The 26,207-nt window shown below is 41.1% G+C and overlaps 1 protein-coding gene across 25 annotated transcripts in view; it reads right to left on the bottom strand.

Moving 5' to 3' along the window:
- Positions 1–142: 142 nt before the first annotated feature.
- MAGI1 (membrane associated guanylate kinase, WW and PDZ domain containing 1) overlaps positions 143–26,207 on the bottom strand; it is a 338,512-nt gene continuing 312,447 nt past the window's right edge. For 5 of the 25 annotated variants that reach the window (XM_061362371.1, XM_061362381.1, XM_061362372.1 and 2 more), the window contains 10 exons: positions 24,563–24,640; positions 21,875–21,966; positions 20,750–20,942; positions 17,217–17,510; positions 14,120–14,323; positions 9,334–9,424; positions 9,153–9,216; positions 8,122–8,268; positions 6,689–6,827; positions 143–3,035 (listed from right to left, as the gene is read on the bottom strand). In XM_061362371.1, the coding sequence (XP_061218355.1) occupies positions 2,335–3,035; positions 6,689–6,827; positions 8,122–8,268; positions 9,153–9,216; positions 9,334–9,424; positions 14,120–14,323; positions 17,217–17,510; positions 20,750–20,942; positions 21,875–21,966; positions 24,563–24,640 (2,003 nt within the window). In that variant the 3' untranslated portion in view covers positions 143–2,334. Of the gene's footprint in view, positions 3,036–4,618; positions 4,708–4,814; positions 6,828–8,121; positions 8,269–9,152; positions 9,217–9,333; positions 9,425–14,119; positions 14,324–17,216; positions 17,511–20,749; positions 20,943–21,874; positions 21,967–24,562; positions 24,641–26,207 lie in introns of those variants that run through there. The other 20 variants (XM_061362375.1, XM_061362391.1, XM_061362390.1 and 17 more) reach the window with 13 other exon arrangements.

The raw sequence follows: 26,207 nt of genomic DNA, 5'->3' as shown, positions 1-26,207 counted from the left end.
TAATTACTATATATTAAATGGATGATTAATACATATTTAATGGATGGCCCTTAGGGACTGTAACTTAAGTTTACTCATTTAGACAGGAATGAGTAAGTAAGAAGTTGTGGTTCCTCCTTTAGCTTATCACTACACTCATATGTGTGCTTTGTATGGAAAACTTTATTTGATAATAAAAATAGCATTCACAGACTTTCTCCTTCTTTGTTGCTACATCATATACATAGTGTCTGTTCCAAGGAAAGAAGCTCGTACTGGGTAAGTCCACATCTACTCATACTAGTGTTATGTATAAACCCAATAGGTCAAATAAAGCTATGAACAATGTAGTATTTATATATGCATAGTGTTTTATAAAAAAGATTGGCCCACATACTGCTTTTCATCAACACAGAAAAGAGTATTATGTCTGTAGCACATTGCAGGAAATTATGATTGAAGAACATAGACTGCAAACAAGTGCTTAATAATACATAAGCAGGCCACCATGAGGAAAGAAATGATATTCAAACCAACAAAAGCTTTAGAATTACTTATACAGTCTCCCATTTTAAAACAGCTTTACATACCTGATTCAGTTTACATTAAAATATATCCCCTGAATCAATTTGTTCCATTTTCAGAAATATAAACACTTAAATCACATTCCTCACAGCTAAATTTTGTCATAAATCCTCTTTTATACAAGAAAAAGGCAACAGTTTTGTTTTTTTTTCAACAAGCTCTATTAATTACAATTTAAACTGTACACACAATGATCGGCCATCTTCTTTCTTGGTTTTGTTTTTACAGTACCATGGCAACAACAGTGATAGACTTGCAATGGTTTTGTGTTCATATGGAAAATGTGAAACAGTATACATGTACACACCAATGCACTGTAAAAAGCAGCAGTTTACTTTAGTGGTCCAACAGTAACAGCAAACATTTTGGCTCAGCTAGGCAGTAATCCATTAAAATCTCATACCAGTACTACAGCAGACTTACCACACAACTTGCAAATTTAAAAATACAATTTAGAAACTTGCAGGTTTCCCTTCTGCTGCTGTTCTTGGATTCAAATTTACAGCATATAACCAGTATGGATAGGCTTCTACAACCAGGTTGTCTCACTGATTGCCTCTTTTTGCCTGTGTTTTTTCCCTTTGATACATGTTTTTTTCTTTGATACATCTTTTTTTTTCATATACTTTTTTCCCAGCAAGTGCACTCCTTTTGTCCCAGTAAAGGATGAAGCGGTAAAATAAAAAAATATAGAGCGAGGAAAAGAGAAAGCTTTTGGAATTTGGCAAAGTAAGAAAAGCCCACTGGTTTTGCCTGAGCAGAAGGAATACACCTGCTCCGAGAGGGAGGACTTTGCTCCCACCGCATTGTGCCAAGTCCTAGGATCCTGATCCCTTCCCTTGCTTCAAAGCAGACAAACATTACCATGCATGCTCGAGTTGCTGTCCATATACATCTAGAAGATGAGTAGGGCTGCGACGGCTGCCTTAATGAAATATCATTACATGCTGCTGAGGCTAATGAGAGATCAACAGTTTACGTTAGTGGATGACACAGGCATGGTGGCTACCAGTCCTTCTGCCTTTGCGCATCCTGCAGAGGGGGCCTGAAAGTATAAACTGTTCATGGAACAAACTAGAAATTCCTTATTGTAAATCATCTTGTGCTGTGTGGTTTGTGTTTAATTTTTTTTTCTTATTTTATTAATTTTTTATCATTATTATAAATATCCTTCATTGAAACAGTAGTCTCTTCAAACAGTTCTTGCAATTTCAGGAACACTTGTCTCTCTCTTTTTAATTCCTTCAGCAGGAGCGCTCCGTTCCTACTGAGATGAACAATTTTCTTCCTTCCCCACCCCCAAACCCTTAAAAAATTCTCTACATACAGTGTAGCAGTGAGTCACTAGAGAACAGTCTGGATCAAATTATTCAAACTTGGTCATAAAATCCTTTTGCCTAGATTATATTACTGGCTACCCCCATTTACTAGATTGGGGAGGGGGGGAAAGTAGCCTGATAGAAGAATTATTCTTAAGAAATCTACAAAGAATGTAGAAACAAAATTTTATAATCCTTTAGGACCAACATTTGGCAAGTAATTAAAAAAAAAAAAAAAAGAAGAATACACTGAAAAATACTTTCTTTAATATTATACATCAGGCACAACACTTTTTTTTCTTGCTATAAGATTTCATCTGCATAAAAGGTTTGTAGGATCATCAGGTGCCGGATGTCTCCTCGCCTGAGGAAGCCGGATGGTTTCACAGCTCCTGCCCTCTCTGCTCGGCTCCCATGGCATGGGGAAGGCGATGGGGACCCCAGACGCTCCTCAGATGCTGAGGTCAGTGCTGCACTCCTTGTACGGCCGCCGGCGCTGCTCGGGCGGGTGCCTGCGGCTCGGCTCATGCTTCCAGCCGGGGTCTTCCCTCTCCCGGTGGGTGAGCCGCTCCTCCCTGAGCCGTCTGTCGGGCGACCGCTCCCTCCGCCGGTCAGACGACTTGGCGCGCCGGTCGAGGGAGCTCTCTCTTCTCCGATCCGGTGACCTCCTTGGCTCCGTGAGTCTCTCCAGCGACCGCCGCCGGCGGTTGGGCGACCGCTCTCTGCGCCTCTCTGGGGAGAGGTCTCTCCTCCTCTCGTGTCGCTCCCTCCTCTCCAAAGTGTTGTCAGCGCTCCTCGTCCCTTCCCTGCGCTTTTCAGGGGACCTCCTCTTCTGCCCATTCACCACCGCCCTCTCCGGCTGCCTCTCGTGCCTCTTCTCCGGCGACCTCTCCGTCCTCCTGCCTGGCACATGGTCGTTGGTTTTAGAAGTCCCATTCCAAGTGTGGTGCTCATTGGGATGTCTGCTAAACTCTCTGCTGCCTTTTAGGTCTCTAACGTAAGTCCGCTTGTCCACATGTTGTGATGATTTGTGAAGGTCTGGTGGATAACTGGACTCCGATGATGGGTGCTGCCGTCGGTCGGATGGCACGGGTTTCATTTCCGATACATTTTGTGAACCTGTGGCGGGACTGTTCCTGTCACTGCTGGGGTCTGTAAGAAAATAACAGCAAAGCGTTTGGTACCGATGCCTTCCGTGGCACTGTGACACCACTTATCACTCTTCAGACTTCATTAGTGACAAAAACAAACAACTGTTAAAGCAGTCAGCGAAGGCTAACCGAAGCTTTTGTTAACTTAACTGCGAACAACGAGAGTTACAGGTTAGTACTGGTGCTGCTCTGTTCGTGAGCCGTGTTTTGGTCGAAGCTGATATCATCTTTATGCTCTTCTGGTCATGGGGCATTTTACAATTTTTCCCAAGCTGAATTCGTAATGTTTCAGCCACACTACTTTCTTTCCAGTGGGAAAAAACCCGTAATATTGTAGTTCAGGTTGTTGGTTGGTTTTTTTTAACAGTTTCCAATAAAGAGGGCCTTTAGGAAATGATTTTTTTCGTTTAAGTCTTTTGAAAGAACTGCCTTCCAGGTGTGGGAGGCCTCGTTTCAAAGAGCAGAAAATGTGCAGAAAATAGAATTGATTATTAAGTTTTCACCTCATAAAATAACATTTTCAAGGTGTGAGAATTAGACTGCAATCATGTAATTTCCATTTCATTTAAGACATTACTTAATTTCGCTTAGTTCTACCGTGTTATGAAAAGTCCTAGGGTAGATTTTGGTTTTGCCACAATGATTCGAACAACGATGACGGAAGTTATGATTTTCTCATATTAAAGCAATGGAAAGAATTGTAATATGTAGGATGGCTTTGATTAAAACCTAGTCTCCAGTTCCTTATTTGTAATGTAGTGTTTCAGGTAAAATAAGGCTGAGCTACCCCTGCAAGACAAACCGCAAAGCAGAGTCAAAAAATCAACCCTGAGACTAAAAACCAGTCCTATGCTGCAGCTAAGCTAGAATTACTCATGTTATTTGTAATGGTTGTTTATGAATGATTCACTATAGACACAGCAAATATCAAAGTAGCTGCACAGACTTAACGTGAGTGTTGCTTTAATTTACTTATTGTTTTCTTTTTAACAGTAACCTCTGCACAGCAGCTTGCCTGGCTTTAGCCATGCTTCCTGCAGGATTCCTGCTGCTGGCCCCAAGACACCCACCTCGACGTGGACTGTCCTGGTGGCAAGTGGCAATAACTGAAACCCCTCACAAATACTTGTGGGGATTGACTGGTTGTTTCTTTTTCTCCTTTTTGTCTTCCCTCCCCCAAGCCAAACACGCTACATGCTCATTTGGAATTGCGCAAAGCATCTCCCATCTGATGGCATTTCCATTCCTTTAGCTTGGGAGGGCTGGTGTGTGCATGGGCCATGATTTTGGTGATTTCCAGGTGAAACGTGTGTTATGGTACACGTGTGTGAATTTCTGCTTATTAGCATTTTCAGGGAGCAGCTGGGGGACCACACCGCTTTTCCGTAGCTGCAAGCACATGGCTTGCAGCAACCTGGCTATCGCACAAGGCTTAAATGTGTCCTGTGGTGTACTTACAATTCAGGGGACGCAGGGTGCTCAGAATGAATTGCTGGATACATATAAAATATAGCGAAGCGGAAAGCAATATGAGGGAATTAGGCCACAGCACAAAAACACCTAATATTGATTTTAGCTACAAACCGTAGTTTGATTATGGCCCATAAGGTAGAAGCAAGACTCCCCGAGCTTGTCATTTCTCATACATGCAGCGATATTAGGAGGTATCATCGCTGAGGAAGGAAGAGCCCAGCACCAAGAAAAGTAAGAGAAAGAGAAAGAGAAAAGTAGAAAATTTAGATTCCCTATAATACAGGTGAAAGAAAGAAAAATCTTCATATTTTATCTTAGAATAAAGAAAGTTTATTTTTCCAGTCAGATTGTCTAGGCTTCACCCAAATATAAGGCTGCAAAGACAGCAGTTGTTATTATTGTGACATAAAGAGACATCTAAGAGGTGATTCAATAACCCAGACAACGAGAGCATCCATTCTAAAAGACAGCTGGAACAGCGACACAGAATGTCATAGAAAAAACATTAACAATCAAACAACAACAAAAAATAAAGTCCACCAGAGACCACAACATTAAAAATAAGTACAAAACTCATTACAAAAATATACAGCCTCATAGAGAAGCACGTTCCAATCAAGTCAGAAAAATATTGGAACTTAACATTATTAGAGGAACCATTTGCGACTGCAGCGAACAGAATGAAGAGAGGAAGGAGTCCCAAACATTACAAGGATATTCTTTACAGTAGTGCAACCCCTGTATATTAAATCCTTGCTTAGAGAATGAATGGTCAGTGGTTTAGCATTAGCCAAAAGAAAATTGGTGGCGGATTTCCATCCTCAGTGCAACAGACATATGCTTTGAGAAGTGAAGCACTTAATTTACAGGGTATTTATGCAGTCTAGCATATGATACAGTACTGTACATCCAAAGGAGTATAGGAAAAGACAAAAGTAGAAAGAACATTACAGAATTTCAGTGCCATCATCAAACCTTCTGGTGTGCTATTTATATTACAGAAGCGTAAACCCATAACTTTCCTTCCATATTGTTAAACACTTCAGTTGTTTGTTGGTTATACTCTGAACTGGTCATTTAAAGTTAAATAATGAGCAGAGTGAGCAGAAACTCTCCAACGTGGTACAGTAAGTGAAAAGAAAATCTAGTTCATAGATAGAGCAGAAGGGTTTTGTTTCTGGTTGCAGGACATGGACTGAATGATAAACACAGAACTTACTGACACAGAAACAACCCAAATACGGGGAGAAAAGTATAAAGGACATCCCTTCAATCATCAGTTTCTATAGAAACCTCACAGACCTTTGGTTGGGAGTAGCCCTCCATCGAGGGCACAATATTTGACAATTATCTCAAACAAATAAGACATAATTATAATATTAAATAGTGTGCTAAGTTAAGCCACCCAGCAATCCAACCTCCGGGGGAAGAAAAGGATATCTAATTTAATTTTTAGTAAGAAACGAGGACTGAATGTTTCCCCCAAGACAGACACAAGAGCACCTTTTCATAACCTCCTCACCTTTTCAGACCTTACAAATTACCTAGTTGAAACCAGCAGACAGTTTACTGGGGGAGAAAAGGGCTCAGGAGGCCAAATTAATATATTTTTGCAGTAAAGCTCTTTTTTTTTTTTTCTTCTTTTTCTTAAATAACTTTATAAATATTTACATAAATATTAAGGGAAGGCAAAAAATCTCATAAGCCATCTCGGCATTCATGTCTATGGATACAGACAGGAACTAAGAGAAAAACCTAACAAAAAAAAATCACTGCTTCAGAATAATAACTCAGGATCCCAGTTTTTGCATTGATTAGAAGTAGAGATTTGAAACAACAATTCAGCCACTGAGAAACAGTTTGGCACAGTTCAATGACATTCCTTGTTTGGCTGGACAAGACAGTAAGTTTTTTTTGTTTTGCTTTGTTTTCCTCTCTGATCACCAAAAACACTGCTATGATGATCTTGCCTTACACTGCGCCCCAAGTCCATGGAAGCAAGCAAAGGGTGAAATGTGTAGAAAATTCAGCACAAGCGAGGCAATTAATCATATGTTGCAAAGGTTGGTAAGACACTGGTGAGAAAGGAAAATAAAAAAGAATTCCCGCTTCAGATCTTGAGACAAATCATTCATGGAGTGATGCCAGGGAAGAAAGGAATGTTTTCATAGTTTGACCCACCATATTCTGGGACAGAGCCATCTCCACGTTTCAGAAACAGGCGGACCCTGCGCCCACCATTTTTAATCAGTTCAATGGCCCGAGCGTGCTTCATGTTCTTGGTAGTTTCTCCATTGATCTCTAAGATTTCATCTCCAATCTGTTAACGCAATAAAGGAAAAGAGTAAGATTAAAAACAAGCCCCCATGACAACTGTCACCAACACACCACAAGACATTGGCCACAGCAAAGGTGGAAGCTAAATGTGCCCAACTCTGTCCAGTCACAGTCCACAATAAACACTGTGCAGGGCCCTGAGAGACATGAAGACAAGGGGGGAATCTTGAGGTCCTGAAATATCCCTGGCAGTGTTCAAGGCCAGGTTGGACAGAGCTTTGAGCAACCTGGTCTAGGGGAAGGCATCCCTGCCCATGGCAGGGGGCTGGACCTGGCTGAGCTTTAAGGTCCCATCCTACCCAAAACATTCTGAGATCCTGTGATTTCATTACTGTTTTGTAAAACCACACTGCATTACTGTATCGCTCAACAGCTAGAGCTGTGTTAAAAATGGTGTTATTTTATTTTGATTATTTACAAAGTCTTTGGTTTAAGTCACTGTTTGTTTTACAGTCTGCTGTAACTGGGATGTTTAAATAGCTTTTTCAGGTCCATTTCTCACTTGGATATGGATACCTACTGTGAACCAGCAAAGCTGCTTTTGTAAATATAATCATTTATCAGGATAGGAAAACAGGGCTTGGAAGAGCTTGTCAAAGCACTGACTTCCACAGGGCAGCACTGATTTATTTTCATCAGCAGAAGTTCTGGGCCTACAGATCTACTCCTGGCAAAATAATTTGGAAAATGCCCTTTGCATGATACATCTGGAGAAGAAAAAGACACATGTGGTAAGATTATAATGCGTTCTCTCTCGGAGCAGCAAGGAGCACATAAAACTTGTCCATTTGTTTTTCTGTAGGCATTTGATAACATATGTCCTTGTTATAATGTCTATAGTTAACAGTTAATACTAATAAAAAAACTACATTACTCTCCACTCTGCCCACTAGCAAAGAAAGGATCAGGTGGGACGCACTACTCCAATACTCTACTCAAGGCTGTTGTCAAGCTTTTAAAAGAGCTGATGAGACTGGCTATTCCATTTTCATTGCTACATGTATCTCTGTCAGGCTTTAAAAGCCAGATTATGTATTAGAATTTGGAAACCTGCATTAGAACAAAGGGGTGAAGTCTTCCAATGCATGCATACTGCTATAGATGCCATGCTAAGAGTGACAGAAGCCACAGACAGAAGTAAATAGGAATCATTGCTCCTTTCAGGTAACGTTTAATTTTCCTCTTAGCCAGCACAGCAGAAGATGTGCCTGTAAGGGACACGCATGGGAGTCAGTTTATTGCAAGGAAACATGGGTTTTAAATCTGTTTCTACATACCCTCATCTTCCCACATCTCTCAGCTGGACCATCCTCAGCTAGCCGCAGCACGTACAGATCCATATTATACTCCCGTCCACCACGCAGGCTAAAGCCAAACCCTTTGGCTCCTCTTTCCAGCTCAACAGTGTAAAAATCTTGGTCCTGCTGGAGGGAAAACAACATTTGAACAAAAAGTTAAATGCTGCTTTATTTTCATTTTGAAATTATTCAATCAACCAACACTGTTATTTTTGTTACTTATAATTAAAAATATAAAATCAGTACAGTTTTCACACACAGACTAGGATTTCCTGCTTCCTCACATCCCACTGTGCAATTTGGAGTGCCGGCAGTGGTCTGCAAAGGTCTGTTTCAATGAATGGGCTTTGCCATGTCCAATGCATTTTTAGGCACCTAGGCTTTAGGTTAAATGCCTGATGATACCTGGCATGAGTCTATGACATGGTGCCGGCTTTGCCTTTTCTACTCCTCTGCAAGAAGCCCAGAAGCATGTGCATTGTCCTTCACAAATGCTGTTAGGATAGGGATGTTTTGAAGTCTTTAATGGAAGATGTTACTACTGGGATGGCCAGTGGCAAGGTAAGTTAACAGCGAGATAGATAATCTCTCTAATAAGATGCTGTCTGCAAAAGCTGGAACACTCCTGCTATTGCCGTTTATTAAATTTTCCTCCTTTTTTGTCCTCTGTATTTATCATCTGCACACAACAGTACTTTCTGGAGAGGCCCCTCAAAATACCCAATTCAATAAACAAACATATAAATTATTACCATTGTAAAAATGTCAGCTTTTTTTTTTAACTCTCCCTAAAAGCCATGATGAGAATGTGTTGGAAATGTTTCCCAGCTGAATAAACAGCCGCATGTATTAAGAAACCAATCAGCAAATTCCTCTTTTTTCAGCAAACAGACTGAGGGAGAACAGCTTCCCAGAAGGAATTTTCAAGGGAAATATATGAACACAGCCCACAGGCAGATTGGAAGCAACAGTCTGTGGTAAACAAAACAATTAAAAAGGTAACTCTTTACCTGTGCTGCTTGGGGCGGTTTGAAATCGAACTGGGATTCCTGCTTTGGTTTGGTGTTGTTCCTGCTGTAACAAATGAAAGAGGGAGAGAGGAAAAATACAACTCATGGGATGTGAAGATGATCAAAAAGTAACCAAAGAGAGAGCATGCCAACATGCTCTCCTCAAGGAAAACAATCTGACCTGGTCTCCTGTGGTATTTGCTGAGGAGTATGTGTGGTTGTAATTGTAGCAATCTTTTCTGCATTGGTCAATAAAGTAGCATTGGAGGATTCTGCAAAATAAATTATTTTTCATTATGAGGGAAGACCATTGGCTACTCACTGAGAGGAGAAAAGTTTTGCAAAGGAATTTCATTGGAAAACATCATTTTGTTGTTTCTAAATAACTTGAGATTGGCTCAAATTTCTTAAATAAAAAAATTAACAGGATAAAGTCTAAGATAAACCACAGAATTATGTATAAGAAACTGTACACTCCATTGGAAAAAAATATAAATGGAAAATTGGAATTAGAAACACCTCTGACCATTAGGCACACTCAGAATACTGACTTGTGGAAGAAGAGTAGAAGAATATTTTGTCTCATGTCTAATGACATGAATTCCAATCATCAAAGTCCCCAAGTATGGTAGGTTGGGTAGATTAATTTTATAGTAGCAATAACTATTCCATGGATTATAAGCTTATGAGTGCTTCCTCCGTCAGAAACTGCAATCTTCAGGAGGATTGAGATGTGGCTTTTATCTAATACCTCACAAGGTGATATTGAATGTGACTAAACCCCAAATGTACTGAAATTCATCTTTGAAATACAACCCACTGCTGCCTGAGCACTCAAAGCTGCACGCAGGGACATGGAACCACCTCTGCCAAACGCATCAACAGCTCTGGGAACCGTTTACAAAAGGGCTCAACGAGAGAATACTGAGAGCAGGATTAACTTCAAACCTCAGTTTATGCCATGGTAAAGGGCTCGCAGCCCAACACCAGCCTGTGCAAATGCCATTATTTCTCTATGCATGGCATGGCAAGAGGTGCTTCCAGGAGAGGTACTCTCTCCTGTTTCACAAAACTGGGGTGAGAGTTGCTGTATACACAACTGAAAAGTGACTTATCTAGGTGTCCCTCACAGCACATCATGGCAAAATGGTCTCATTGATATACTGGAGCTTTATCATAGGCTTCAGTAAGACCAGAGTTAACCCAGAAATCATTTGAAATTCTGCCTAAAATTAAGGTCATGTCAATGCCATTAGCCAAATATTAGCAACACAGTTTTGGAGGAAAGACCTGGACCTCCTGCATATTGAACTCAGTTCCTTTCCCAGAAATGGATATATTGTATCAATCTCAAACTAAAATTAGTACTGAAGAGTTTCAAATACTGAATCGCCCCAGAAGTTAGCAGTTCCTGAAAACACCCTTCCCCTCATACAGGAGTTTGAATTCAGAGGGAGAGTCAGTGGCACATGCTTAAGCCCTAAAAATGTTGAGCAGTTACATTGGTTACATATAGAGAATGATGGGCACAATCAACAGAAAGACCACTCATTAGGCATGGTATTCCCAGCTAAAGTCACTGCAGTGGCAGGAACTCACTCCTTTGTGGAACAGTTCTTCACGTTGTGCCTATACCCATTCTATCCAGGAGAGGACCACAGATTACAGGTAACTACAAAATACTGACCACGATCCACTATTCAAGATCAAGATCTAAACCGAATGCACAGTCGCTGGCTAAAACGCTGCACCTTGATTCTTGACTGAATTTCTCCAGTTCCAATCCCACTTAAAGCAACGCCAGCAGCAACAAAACCCAGGTGGAAACATCTGGCTCTCAAACATAACATTACAAGGTCTTCTATCCTGCCTTTGCTTCTTAAGCTCCAGGCATCTGGTACTTCATTTTATTGACTATGGAGAAATCAGCTGTTATTAAAGAGGGTCCAGGAGTAACACAAAATAGGAGAAAAAAGAGGGCTTCTTTCCCAAATTAAGAAGAGGTGGCCATCATGGGCTTACTTGGATCCTGGGAACTTCTTTTATTTCATGGATTTATTTTAACTGTGAGGAAAGGTGAAGGGTTTTTCCTTTCTATAGCTAGCACATGTCAAGGGAAACTCAGGGAGAGGGAAAGAGAAAACTAAGAACTATTTAAACAGATGGGTGCAACGAGAGCACAGCTCCTTTGCCTGCAGCACTGTGCCCAAGTTAACATGCCCAAACCCTCAACATATGGAGCTGTAACATCTTCCAGACCAGAGCTGGCTTGTGCCCAGTGGCTCAGAGAGCAAGAGAGGTTCCTGGGTCTGCCTGCACCTCTCAGGGTTGCCATGACCAAAACATACCCTTGTGAGGATGCGCTGCTGACAGCTGGCTTGTGTGACCCTGTGTGTGGTTACACTGTTGATTTTAATAAGTAATTCTGTATACTTTGTAATGATGCCTTCATGCTAAAACCTGTCTCCATAAGACATTTGCTAAAATCTGTCTCCATAAAACGGCCCCAGAATATGGTTAAGTGTTCTGCATTCATCTAGAACAAAAGCCTCTGAAATCCTCCACAAATATTTGGAGATCAGATGAAGACGGGCTTCAAAGAGAATGCAAGATTCCTACCCTTTAGTAAGTCATACTAAGAATACCAAGTAAAGCAACAACACATCTTTGGTACAGATGTATCTTCACACCACTGTACTGCATCTATCTTTAGCCCACCCTATCCCATGAGTCAGGAGCTGTGCATAATTTTCTAGCTTTTTAGACACTGGTTCAGGATGCAAAACTGGAACAGAACACAAATAGAGAAAATAGTATCTCTAGAAGAATTACAACTGTACATTCTAAATCCTACTTATTTCATTGATTCTTTGCCCTGTATTGCCCTAAAACACCCAGACAACAATTAAATACCTAATCTAAGCTTGTGATTTTTCAGCTCTCTTTATCCTTGCATCAGCTGGTAGCACATTAAAACATCTTAATTTCATTGCCCACATAATCCTGCAATGAGTTCATTCAAGACCTGTCACAAAGCAAAAACCCTTGGTGTTTTTAATAATGTTAGATAGATTAGCAGTGTGAGTTGGTTGTGAGTCTTGTGATAAGCCTTAGTTGCATATTTATCTGAGACGTATGGCTTCTGATTTATCACACGCACACACATACCTTGAAGTACAGTTAGACCAAAAAGCACCTATAAGTCAACAAATCAACAAAGGCACCCCAAGACAATAAAAGGAGAACAAAATTGAGACCATCTCATGGGGTTTAGAGCTAACCTCTCAGATTGCCTGGTCTTACTGGCTTTTGGAAATGAAATGCAGGTAATACTACGCGAAGTATGCTATCTGACCTGGAATTTCAAAGGGACAATAAATAGAAAGATTTGAAGCCTGCACTGCTATGACAGAAAAGAGTTGACTCTTTCCCTAAATTAAAGCTTTCCACTTTCTTTAGGAATACGTGATGTCAGTCACAGGTACAGGTTTCCATTCTAAACTAACATGGTATTCTGTACATGTATTTGTACCACAAGACCGGCTGAGTATTCATGTCAGCAGGCTATACGATTCTTAAAAAAGCCCTAAAACATTGAGAAATTATTTATTTCTTGGGTATTTTTGCCTTTAAAAACAAAATCACTTATTTATTCAAAGATTCACCTTCCTTCATTTTGATCAGATACAAAAAATACCGGCAATGACCAATTCCTTTGCCAGTTTGCCTTTCAAAACTGGCACATGCAGGCCAGCTCAGATGATAGCCTGCTTCACAGCCACTTTATCATCATGAACACCCAATTTGATGGAAGCAGCAAAGGATCATACACCATTTGACCTGGTAGCTACTGAACAGCGGGAAAATAAAGTCTTTATGCAAAACAGGCCATCCTAACCAGAGATAATTTATAATCAGATCATTTCCATGCTGGCCTATTTTTATCCTATACCTAAACACAGCATAATGCTCTGTGGGGTAACCAAATCCATGTTTTCAGACTAGAAAGTATGAGACTTAGCAACTACTGAATGCCTGTCACACAAATTGCATTATTTAACTACTTCATTCTGCTTTACAGGTACCAGGTTCAACTCAGCCATACCTTCTCAACCTTTCTTTTAAACTCAATCACACTTTCTCCACATTTAAATGAATGCAAATAATGTCCTGTACAGCTCTAAGAAATGCTCATTATCTGAGTCATCAAATTTTATACCCATGGATTTGGCTTAAAAAGAGAGCAATGTAAAAAGATTTCTGCCTAATGAATTCTCACTATAAATCATGACATAACGTTCCTGGTCTGTTCCTATTTGGTATCACAGCTAGGAATCAATTTAATGAAACTGGTACATAAACCAGATCCATATTTTTATTAAATGTTTCAGTAGCCTGAAACCAGTACCAAGTATCAGCATATTACTGGGGATCCTGCACTTTCCCTCTGATCTGAAACACTGAGATCCTGTAACTCTTATGGTAACTGCTATCCTAGGGTAACTGTTACAATGATCGGCTGCAAGCACACAGCAGCACCAGAGTCATCCCATAACAAAGTCATTTAAAGATGTCCTGAGCTGGCTCTCAAAGCGACTTACCCAGAATAAAACCAAATGTTTTTTCAAGCAGCTTGAAACATGACAAAGTATCTGTCTTTCCATGATCTCTTTAGTCTATAGCCTGCTTCAGGAATCCCTCATATTAACAAGTGATTCCCAAATATTCTAAAGCTGCATTATTAACCTAAGAATCAAATCAATGTGTACTGAAATACGCATCAAATTCACAGAATTGCGTGGAGGAACAAGACAGAATGAAATACTGGTTTTTAAATCTAGAATCAGCACCACCCTGTTTAAAAACAGAATTCCTATTTCTGTAAGTAGAAACAAAGCTATGGAAGACTGCAAAAAGCCAGGGGACAAAACCAGCGAAAAGGAAACAGCAGGAAACATATACTTTACCATCTCCTGGAATGATGCGCAGGGTAACGGTGTTTCCTGCTTCCTTAATGAGGTTGACGATGTCTGAATGCGACTTGTTGGTGATGGAGCACCCATTCACGGCCAAGATCCGATCGCCTACTTTCAGCTTTCCACAGCGGTCTGCGGGACTCCCTTCAATTATCCGACCTATTTTGTGAGGCATGGCCACACATGCATTTCCCGCTTTTGTATTGGTTTTGGGGGTTGTTTTTGTTTTGGTTTTGGTTTTTTAATTGTTTACATACGTGGGAATATGGTGAAGGGGAAAAGGAGAAAAAGGGTTGAAAAGGGAAAGAGAAGGTTAAGGGTTAATTAATTAATGCATCAAGAAAAAGTTATTATAGGATAGCTCTGCTGCCAGTGTTCAAAACATTGGCAATCAACTAGTGCGAGTGCACAACACTTCACTTCTTGGACAAGGTGCTTTGTTAATCACTCAAAACTCCCCCCACCTTGATTTCTGTTAATATAAATGGTGATATTTTTACAGACTGCCACTGCATTCAGCAGTGCCATCATAACCCAAATCCTGGTTTTATTTTTGAACAAAAGAAATAGAAACTGTAGGAAACACAACCTTCCTCCTTCAAGATTATGTTGGTGTCAGCCTCTCTGGTCCTTCTCCAAGTCAACTGCAGTTCAAGCTTCTGCCAATGTTTTGTTCTTTCTCAATTTAGAAAGATGAAATTGTTCTAGGCCTAAGAGGGAGTGCAACTCACTTTCTATCACAAAGATCCACTCTATCAGCGCTGCATGGGGAAGCAACAATTTTCTTCTATTGTGAATAAAGTTACTACCAAGGAAGGTAAAGGACCACTACAGATGGGCCAAGACTGACAAAGGTAACCTGTTTGGTGCAGGCATCCACCTCAGGCTCTGTTAACCCTTTCCCTTTTATGATCTTAGATGGCATCAAGACAGGAGCAGGGAAGGAATAAGGACCCCCTCATTTAAGTACCTCTAAAACCACACACAAAAACATTGAGATGTCTGACACACACACAGCAAGGGCACTTATGATGAATGTGTTTTGGAGACAAAATTCTACTTCTGTTCCATGCAGTTGTTTGTCCACAGCACTGTCCATAAAATGCAAAATTGGAATACAGGGGATACACAGCTCCACTCAGATAAATCCACTGAGCTTTTGCACTGCTTCTTTACTTGGGCAAGAACCCCGCAGGCACACAGCATATCATTAACCCATAAGGCGTACAGAGTGGTCAACTCATACTTTGCATCCACAATATATTCACCCTCAAGATGCGCTTTCCAATCTGTGCTGTAGTCTTTATTTGGTTAGTAGTCTTAGAGATATACGTTGCTGCACACAGAACACCACCAGAAAGACCATAAAGAAGAAAAAGCTAAGAAAAGGAATGTGAGGTGAGAGAACAAGGTTGGAAAGATACAATGAAAACTGGCAGAAAGCATTAATTTTAGTTGTAAATGATAGGGGGATTATTATCCTCCCCTCCCTCCCACCTTCTGTTACTTCTCTTTCAGCCCCATTCAGTTTAAAAGCTACTTTGAGGGTATGAGTTCCTACTCTATCCTATCCACTGAATAGAGATGACAGAGCCCACACCAACATGACCAAGGTGAATTTTAGAACCAGTTTGGCCCATCTCTAAATACTACCCATGAAAAAAACCACTACAAAGCAGGCCCAAAGCAAGCACCACACAGCAGAGGGAACACATCTCATGCAGAGTATTAGGGAAAAGCTGAATACACTTGAAAAAAATTAAAGGAAAAACAGTCACAGATCAACAGATCCCCATGAGGAGCCCCTGCACAGAAAACTTCCAGTTAGTGAGTATCTTGGACTAAAGCAAACACAACTTTTTACAACCTCAGGTCAAGGTTTCTCTGTGGAAAAGAGTTAGAGCACAGTCTTTATACAGTAAAAGTTATTTACACACATTTGCAAATGCTTTTAGAAGATAAAATCTCTCTCCCTGGTTTAGACTGAGTTCAATCTATGTTAATTGCACCTTTGTGTTCTGGCACCAAAATACCTATTCTGGAGGATCAGCTTCCAGCAGCAAGGACAATGTAAGGTAGCCTAGCACCTGAGAATTGACAGAACTCAATGCACTTGGTCTAAACCAGGTATTTCACCCCTGAAATCCCTGATGCCATGACAGCCCTGAACTGTGCAAGAAATGGCCTGTTCTACATTAATTACAGAAAAGGAGGTGATGCTCCCTTGATGCATTAGTAAGGACACTGCTGATGGGCAATGACAGGAAATTTCAGTAGGAGAGCCTAGAAAAAAGGGGGAAAGGCCACTTCTTGCCACATGCACCTGTGTGCACCAGGAATACTCAAGCTGTACAGGGAGATTGCAATGTATTTTGTCTGCAAACCACAACCCTGCTCTGAGAGGTAGTGTGAAGATGGCAAAGACACAGGTTCTGCCATTCCTCCCCCGCCCCAGCCCCATGATATTGACATCCCCCTGCTCTGAAGAAATAGATTCAGGAAGAGGTGAAATATGTCAAAACATCCTGTTTTTTTAACAGTATTCTCCATTTTATGTCTCACCAGCAAGGACTATTAATTAAAACTTTCCAGCTATCAGTGTGCTCACTCCATAATGAGGATCAGAGTAACCCTGACTGCCAAAGAGAAGTTAATCACTTTAAGCATTACTGCTTTAAAATCAACTGCTTCAATTCTACCATAGGGAGACATATTTCATTGCACCTGCTCCACTTCTGCATTGGCAAACAGTATCACTGGGGGCATCCCTGGATGCTCTTCTGAAAGCAAACCCCAGGAAGGCACCCAGCTAGCAGGGAGAACTGGATTTTCGGGGAGCATCAAGAACTGCCATTGGTGACATTTTTGCTCTTCAGGTTGGAATTTCTCATTTTGCTTTTCTCAATTCAGTGAACAAAACCCAAGAGGCAAATGCCTACCAAGTCTCAGCCTCCAATGAAGCTATTAATTATACAAATCAGGGCATGCTCACAACTTTTAATTAACCAGATCCCCACTCCCATCCTTGTGCTGCAGTGCTCAGATCTGCACCACACTCGAGGCACATTGGTAGAACCCCAAGACTCACCAAACGTTGTTCCAGCCTCTGGCCTGCTCACCGAAGAGACGATGACGAAGCCGAACCCCTCGTTCTCACCACGGCGGATCTCCACATCGTAGGGCTGGACCACAGTGCTGACCACACCGCTGCCCCCGCCACCACCACTGCCAATGCCGCTGGTGCTGCCGCTGCCAGAGCTAACTGTGTTGAGGGAGTTCTGGCTGCCCTGCGGTGTTCGCTTCTCCTCTGTCAGCGAGGCCGGCTGGTTGCTGCTGTGGTGGGAAGAGGCTGGGGATGGGACTTCATTCTCTGCCTTGGGAACTGGCGAGGGAAAAGAAACACTGAGCAGGCTGGACTACTCAATGCTTAAAAACTGCCGTCCATCCATCAAGGTAAACAAATAACAACAAAATAACCCCCCAGAAGCAAATCACCTGCTTTAACCTATAAATCACAGCCATAATGAACCAAGGGCTCTGCCTCCTTTTGGATGTCACCACCACCAGCACTGTTCAGTGATGGCAATGACCACATACGCTCATCCCCTCCAGTGGTCAAGCAATCAAAGCCTTTCACTGCCAAATTACAGCAGCAGTATGGTTAAACCAGTGTAGTGCTGCGTGCTTGGATACTCTGTGGCATTTAAAATGTGGGTTATATTAGTTCAGATGTGCCTCCTTTAGATGTCACATCCTCACTTCAGTCATACAGCGTAACCATGTACATGTGCACAACTATGAGGAGTGACAGTAACATCAAATACCCAACACTCAACACTTGTATATTTTTTAACTCAATACCATCAGTTGGGTAGCACCGACTACCTTTGATTAATGTGACCTTAAGTTATCATAAACACCCATACTAAAGCAAAACAACTTGTGAACCAAGCTTTTAGGGATGGAAGAACCAGCAACTATCATCTGTACAGTCTGGCACAGTTAGGGGGAAACCATTAAACATTACTAACATTAATATTGAACAAGTGTCTAATATCAGTTGAAAGTGGTATTAGTTCAAAATCTAATCAGCAACTACATGGCTTGAAGAAACCTCAAAAAATTGCTTAATCTGCTCAAGTAAGGGCCAACTACACTTACTGTCAGTCCTGACAGATGTTCGTCTAATCAGCTGTTAAATATCTCCCTCGGCAATCTATTGGTTGCAATATCTAACTTAAATCTCTCCTGCTGCAACATAAGGCTATTATTTCTAGTTCTATAGCAGGCATATGGAGAATATATTACTCCTTTCCTCTTTGCAGCAGGCTTTTATAATCTTGGGGAGTTTAACATCTCCTCCCCCTTCTCTGCTTTAGGCTAAAAAAATCCCAGTTTGTTCAATATTTCCTTGCAGACTATGTTTTCTAGAGCTCTCCTTATTCTCACTGGTCCTCTGGACTCCCTCCAGTTGGGCCCTCTCCAACTCAAACATGTCTGTCTTGAAGTGCTGGACCATATTGCAGCTAAGCCATCATCTGCTGGGAAATCAGAAGAGTTTCCCCCTGCCTACATTCCAGCACAGTGTTTTCCTTCACCTGAGCCAACCTCAGGTTAAAGCTTGTGGCCCACAATAGCTTCCACTTCTTGTTACAGAGCCAGTTCTCCACAGTCCATTTGCACAGCCGAGAGCAGCATATTGCACTTGTCTCCGTTGAATGGCTGCCTCCACTAACCAGGTCACTTCTCCAATTTGGTGAATCAAAGTTAAGTGAGAGATCTTAAAAGCAAGAAGAAGAAAATGGGCACAAACCAAAATCTAAACCTGTAAACCCATGATCCAAAAAAAAAGAACTGTCAAAAATTCTTGGATAGAAGTGCCTGTCTGCACTTATATACTAAAAGTAAGTACAAAATATATAGTATTCTCCACATTAAGACTACAGGAGTATATACTTTCCCCTGTATGAATCTGAAGATTCATCATTTAGGTGAACAGTCTTTTTCTATTGGCATACAGATGACAGGAGGAATAAGGGACCAAAATTCAGGAACAGGCTTCTCTACAAATTCATGCTGGAATTGAAAAGCCTGTAAATATAAGGCGAAAAAGAAGGGATCCTGAATAATTTATCCTAGAGTAAGTGTCCACATTTGCAATGATTCAGAAATAGCTTGGTCTGGAGTAACAAGCCCCTGAATGAAATACCAAGAGATCTGTCATGCATCTAAATCTTTTATGGTAATTTCCAGCCTGGAGGCTGTAAAACTGGAAAGAAAATCACACACAAAAACAGTACCAAAATTCAGCTGCTCTTCCTCTTCTTCCCAGAGCTCATCTCCTAAAGCTTCTCTCACATTAGCAGCCCTTAGTCCGGAATGAGAGAGAAGCTATTAGAGGAGAGACATAACCTTGGCAGCATTTCATCCACAATGGAAAGAAGGAAAGAAATGGGGAGTGAACAGTTAGTTAATATTGTGCAGAAGAAGAATACAGAGCTATTTTACAGGTACTGTTCTAGTCCTAACTTCCACTGTGGGCCTGATTTTCAACCTGAATGTTTTTTTCATTATCTTTAGGATGAAGTACATCATTACCTATTTTCCTTCTGATTCCTAAACTTGAAAAGCTATATAATACCCTTTATTTGGAATAAGTGAGCTAAAGCAAATCTCACATGTGAGCTTCCTAAAGCTCATGAGAAAAGGAAGCACTTCAGTATTACTCTCCAATATTAAGTATAAGGTCACATGTAATTTAGAAACTCATGATCATTTCTTCATTTTCTTTGCTATCAGGATGCTTTTCTGCCAGTAGTCTGGGTGTCACCATGCAGTGGTGTCACTTCCATCTGCATCTTTGTCTTTCTGCCAGCTTCTTTTTCCCCTTTTAGACTTGTTCAGTGTATGCCCAATGCCTAGCATACAGAAATCACTCTAGTACAAAAAACACACAGACCCTGCACTACCAGAATCATACAACCATAGAATGGTTTGGGTTGGAAGGGACGTTAAAGCTCATCCAGTTCCAACCCCCTGCCACAGACAGGGACAACTTCCCCAAGACCAGACTGCTCAAAGCCCCATGCAATCTGGCCTTGACACTTACAGTTTCACATCCTTGAGTTAGTCAGCTACATGCTGCAACCTCACTTGAAGCTTCTCCTGAGCCTGAGACATCAGCCACCACACACCAATGCCTTTACTCACTCTCTGCCCTTGCCTCCCCTCCTGTGGACTCTTCAGCATCTTTTCCCTCACTCCCAGTTTAAGAGTGGCTATCAGGCAGCATGGTTATTTTGGGAAGTAAACAGGAAATACAGACAACCAGGCACAAGGCAAACTAAAATGGTTGAAACTGGACAGTTCCCCATCTTATTAGAAACCTTCACAAAGACTGGGGAAGGCAACTGAGATTGAGAGAATCCTGACTGGAAACAAAATATCTGACACATATTTGATCAAGAACAAAAAAGACTAAAAACAGGCAAAGAGGAACAACAACAGCACATCCCCTGAGTCTTCCCAGTGTTACAAAGAGCTTTTTTTCTTTAAACCACTCCTTGAACAGATGGAGTCTGGCAGGAAAATCTACCCCTGCAGAGCAGCACTGCATCCTACCTGTGTAAACCACTTTGCGCCTGACGGTCAGATTGACATGACCTTGTTTGGCGGCCTGTTGCATAAGCTGGACGACAAGCTGGTGTGACTTCCCGACAACAGGCGTCCCATCCACACAGATCAGTTCATCACCCGATCTCAGGCGGCCGTCAGCATCAGCAGCACCCAGCGGTACAATGTGACCGATGTAAATCTGTTGATGAATTAGCACAAATAGGAGATAGGAAAAGAGAGAGAGAGAAATACAGTGATAAATAAGAACTAGCTCAACAGCCAGCTGGAAGCAAAGGGCACTGGTAGTTAGACCCAATTTAATAGGGACAAGAAACTATTGACAGATGTCTGCGGGTCAGGAAAGTTGCTCCTGTGAAAGCAGCTCCACATGAATATAGTCAGACTGTGAAATAGTAACAAATTGACATCTTTTTTCTTTAGGTGGTCTCTTCACTCTAATGACAGCCTCTGGAAATGTGTTCAACCAGACAGTGACCAGAGAGGAAGATGGTTCTGCACTGAAGGTCTTGTCAGGAAAGCAGAGATTGAGTTTTCAGTTGCCTCTAGGGTGTACAAAGTCTGCACCACTCATCCGTCCACCAACTCGGTGAGCTCTATGGAGTTACTCTAACATGAGAGGAATTCACAGCCTTTCTTCCCATAAATGAGAAAAATAATTTGGCAGGGAAGTATGTGGAAATTTATGCTGCCACTATCTAGCTCTGAGCTGTGCAGCACAAGAAAGCCTGACACCTTCCACAGGTACTGGATTTATGGTAAAGAAGTGAATTTAAGGAGGGAATCAAGCAAAGAAAACGTGACACACTAAGATAAAATACCTGCAGACCTGACCAGGACATCCTTTCCTCAGTGTCCCAGGCAATTTCAGACCTATGTGTATTCATTTGGGCTATAACAAAGACAGGGAATAGCAGAGGAAGCCAAACCCATTTCAGTTATGGGAGGTTTAGTTTGGTTTTTGGAGGGAGAGTGGTGGAGGATGTAAATGGATTGCCCACTGGATATTTTAAAAGAGATACTGCAGCACAGTTCTGCGTATCTGTTCATGCTACTGTCATGATTCTGGGAGATACCATGAGATAAAACATGACCACTTCTAGATATACTCACAGGCTCTCCAGGTTCATTTCCACCTAGAATCCTAAATCCAAAACCGGTTTCCTTTCTCCATAGAAAGATATCCTGCTCTTGGTAATCTGGAACTGAAGGGAAAGAAGGAAAACTGTAATTTTTAATCAAAACCACACACCTTTATACCTGAGCAGGACTATTCTGATGTACATGTGGAAGGATCTGCTGCACAATTTTACTCTTGGTGGCATAATTAAGAACATTAACTGCTTTAAATACTAAAGGATTATTTAAATTACTACTAAACCCTATGTGGTGGTTTCTACTTTCTAGGTGTTTAACTGTGACTTGCCATTTGTTTATCACTACAATATTTTCTTTCATTAACATTAGCATCATTACCCAGCGCAAAAGGCTCTTCCAAGTCTCTAATAAATAAATGTGTACAACAGAGAATTACTCTGCCAGAAACAATACAGCTGCCTCTTCTTTCATGGGAGACAAAAAAGCCACTTGTTGAGACTTCTACTGTTTAATTAACTTTCACAAGCATAGTTTGCTATCTGTTTACTGACACTGCTTTATATAAGTATGGGACAGATCTCCAGCTGGTGTGAAACAGAAGGGCTCCACTGAAAACAATGTGGCTCTCTTGACTCTCACTCACTCGTGTACAGTAAAACCACTTAACAGATAAAACCAGCTGGAAACTTAAAAAAAGCCCAACCTTACTCATTAGTATGGAGCACCAGCAAGGTTTTTACAATGAATATTACATACAGTAAAGTACTAACCTTGAAGTGCAGTTGAACAGTAATGTTTTATATTACCTTACTCATGCTTGCTTTCATCCCTTATTTAAAAATACAAGATTAACTGCTAACATTAAATCATATCAGAAGACAATGTCAGGTTCATTTAACATTTATTGGTTAGGATCTGTAACATTCACTAATTCTGTAAAGATCCCCTCCCAACATTTATAATTAAAGCTGTTCCTTTACAAGTCAGCTGTCTACTTTTTTAGCAAAGAAACCAAAGTAGGAATGTAATTTAAGTAAGTGCAAACAAATGCGGGATGCAACATGTTTAATGAAACATCATCTAGGTTTCTGTATACAGGAGACAATAAACTGGTTGTTTTCCACTGACATCAGTGAGCGTCAGTTGGGGTCCTAACTGCATTTTACACTGCTGGTGCCTGTTGTGCAAAGGTTTGAGTCTAGTCATCTGGGGTTTTTGAGTGTTGAGATTTTGGTTAGTACTGACGCGCTCTCTTCAGTGACTCAACAGGTTTAAACCATAATATGAATTTAAGACTGGGAATACTAAAAATTTAAAGAACAGATGAATGCTAAGGCACAGATGTTTGCTTTACATTTTCATTCAAACTGGGTTTATCTATATTTTCACATTGCATTCATAAACTAAGCTAGATCCATGAACATCACCTTACTGAACTAGAGGGTAATTTTTGTCCAGCTTCAAGTACAGAACAATCAGGCGACGAGCATGCTAGAAGCCTGCGTGGTTCATACAGACATGCGGCACAACAGCAAAACTTAGACAACGAATTAATTGGTGTTTGTCACTGCCTTCAGCAAGGGGGAGTGTGAAGAGCAGACACATTCAGAGTGTCTCTCCAGCACTTCGAAGGATTTTTTTGGCAAAGGCTGGCCCCAACCAATTAATAGCGCGTGTTGGATCTGTCAGAGGTAAAACGGCTTCTGCAGAGAGCTTCAGCGTGGGCTCATTTCCTTGGCATCTCTCAAAACCTTCCCATTTGTCAACTCTCCAGTTTCACTGAATGATGCCTTATGTTCCTGGTTTGGGTACCAGCTAGCCAATTAACAGCCGATGGAGGGAATGGCAAGCCGAGGTGTAACGGCGGTGTCAAACCAAAACAACAAAAACAAGACAAGTCTATCCCAAAGAAGTGAGTTCATTAATGTAACACTGCTTCCACCGGAAGGATTACAGAGAGGTGAAACACAGATAGAACAAACATACAGACAACATACATTTACACAGAGTGAGTACAAACCGAACAGAACTCCTTTTACCACCTTTTGCGCCAGCTCTGCAGTACAGTGATTCATCGACACAGCTCAGAAAACCCCATCCACCTCCATGCTACTTACAGCTGAGGTGGGACCCTGAGGCTCTCAACACTGGAGAATTAATTTAGGTTCTCCATTATTTGGTAACGCTTCAGAGGAACCACATTTGTTACTTAAAGGGAAAACTTCACGGTGGTGCTAAAACTTTATTGGAAGCGAATGAAAATATGGCCTCCAGGAGTCATTCATTGCATCTTTACACCTTGAACTGATCTCAAGTATGTCTGACTCTCATGTGCATAGCCCAGATGAGTAAAACTTGCCAGTCTGCTCATCCTGCATTAAACTAGACCATTTGGAGAATGTCGCAAAAGTGGTAAGAAGAGTTCTTCTGTGGCCATGAGGAGGAATGGAAGGAGAGGTGAGTGCCACAGCCCACCGGGAAAACTCATGGACAAAACAGGAACATGATAAGCCCCCCACTGCTGCCTATGAAATCCACTGCTAGCCAGGACACAGTAAAGCAAGTACTTTGCACCTTCATGGCTAACCTTGGTGTACGGCCCTGCCAGACTCCCTTGGTGATGAAGAGCCCCCCGCCACAGAGCAGCAATGACACCAGAACAAGACATCACAAGACACAGATACATTCTCGGCACAGTCTTACATTCTCCAAAACTTGTGGAATTGATTTCTCTCTCTCTCTCACCCTTGCTCAGTCCAGTTGCAGGCGAAGGTGACATAGCTGTAATATTAATTTTACAGTTTTGCAAAGCTTAATGTATCTGCTTTCTTGTTAGTTCATTCAGTTCATTTTGATTGTATGGCTCACGCTAGACTTTCATGCATAAATTGCTAAGGTTATAGCTCTTAAGGATTACGACATACTAACATCTATTTGCACATGACTGTGTGCATGAGGCTATGTAATACACACACACATATGTATTTATACATTTATGCATATGCATGCAGGTATATTGGAAAACCTTTTTTCTTCTCAGAAGAGAATACCTTGAAATATTTTTCTACAAAAGAAAATTGTCACCATCATGACACAATTTTCCAATTGAAATCTTTTTCTAATGTTAAATTCTAAATACATGTGATGAACACTAAACACAGTGCTTAATTAGAGGTCATTTTAATCAAACTTTCATATACAAACCTTAACAATTATCTTACGTTACATAAAAAAAATCATCTGCCCAGTGCAACATCAATTTCAACACAAGATGGATTCAAAAATAACCAGTATGAGTTTGCTTCAGTCCCTAGCTCACTTGAGGCAGCAGCACTTTCAGTGACTCACAGCGTGGCAAAGTATAAAAGTTTTAAGGCCCAAACTCAGCAAAGTATGTAAGAACAAATCTGAAATTAGGAGTGAGAAGTCCCACTGAAGCTGATGGTGAGTTTCAGTGTTGAAAAGCCCTGTGACTTAGCCACAAATGCAATGAGGTTCTGTATTTGCAGGAAAGCCATTTTCTAAACTACATCACTGCAGGAGAACTCAATTTTTTTCTGTCTTTTCCTTTTGTCCTTTTGCTAATCTATCCTTCTGGTGGCATGGAAGACTTTCAAAAGATGTCTTCAGCATGTTCTCAACAAGACAGCCAAGTTCTGCTGCTGTGGTTTGGGAAAGGCACAATGCCTCGGCTGAGCCATAGACCAGTCTGCCCATTACCAGTTCCACAGCAGCTCCGCAGCCTCTGCTGCTGATGGAACATGCTGCAAGTCCTGTGGCCCTTTTTAACAAGACATCCTCCAAGGTTGAGGACACATCTGTGTGCCCAAGTGCATGACTGTAACTGTTTGTCTCCTATTAATACAACAAGAGGACATAACCCTACCAAGGGGCTTTTACAATCATCTTTTAAGTCAGCCTGATCAGAAGGCGGATGCAATTTCCTGAGAGTATTTTTCTCTTCTATTTTAGGGAGAAAGTATCTGATGTTTGCTATCATTGTGCAAATATTTTTAATTCTATGGAGTTGCTGGTGAGTGAGTGCTACTCGCTGGGGTCAAGATTTTTTTATATTATTTTAATTAGATCTGGGGAGAGAAAATCCTAGCAAATAAATTATGTGCCCGAAAATAAAATTCAAATATTAATGATAACTTAGAATATTTTAAAAGCTTTAAAAATTATCTATCATGTTCTGCTTTACTTTTAATTAAATACTTAAGCCCTTCAAAGGGATTCATTAACACATCTGCAATTCAGATTAATTCATTTTGTTACTGCTGTTTTGACAGATGGCCATATGTAGGATACGGTATTTTGCAAAGCAATCAGGCCACATGCAAAAAAT

This window comes from Neopsephotus bourkii, unplaced genomic scaffold (assembly GCF_033783945.1).
Source record: "Neopsephotus bourkii isolate Nb327-2 ecotype Australia unplaced genomic scaffold, CSIRO-AGI_Nbou_v1 NB_1120, whole genome shotgun sequence".
NCBI classification, from domain to species: Eukaryota; Metazoa; Chordata; class Aves; order Psittaciformes; family Psittacidae; genus Neopsephotus; species Neopsephotus bourkii.
Note: the sequence above shows the minus strand (reverse complement) of the source record. Positions and strands in the feature narration are given on the sequence as shown.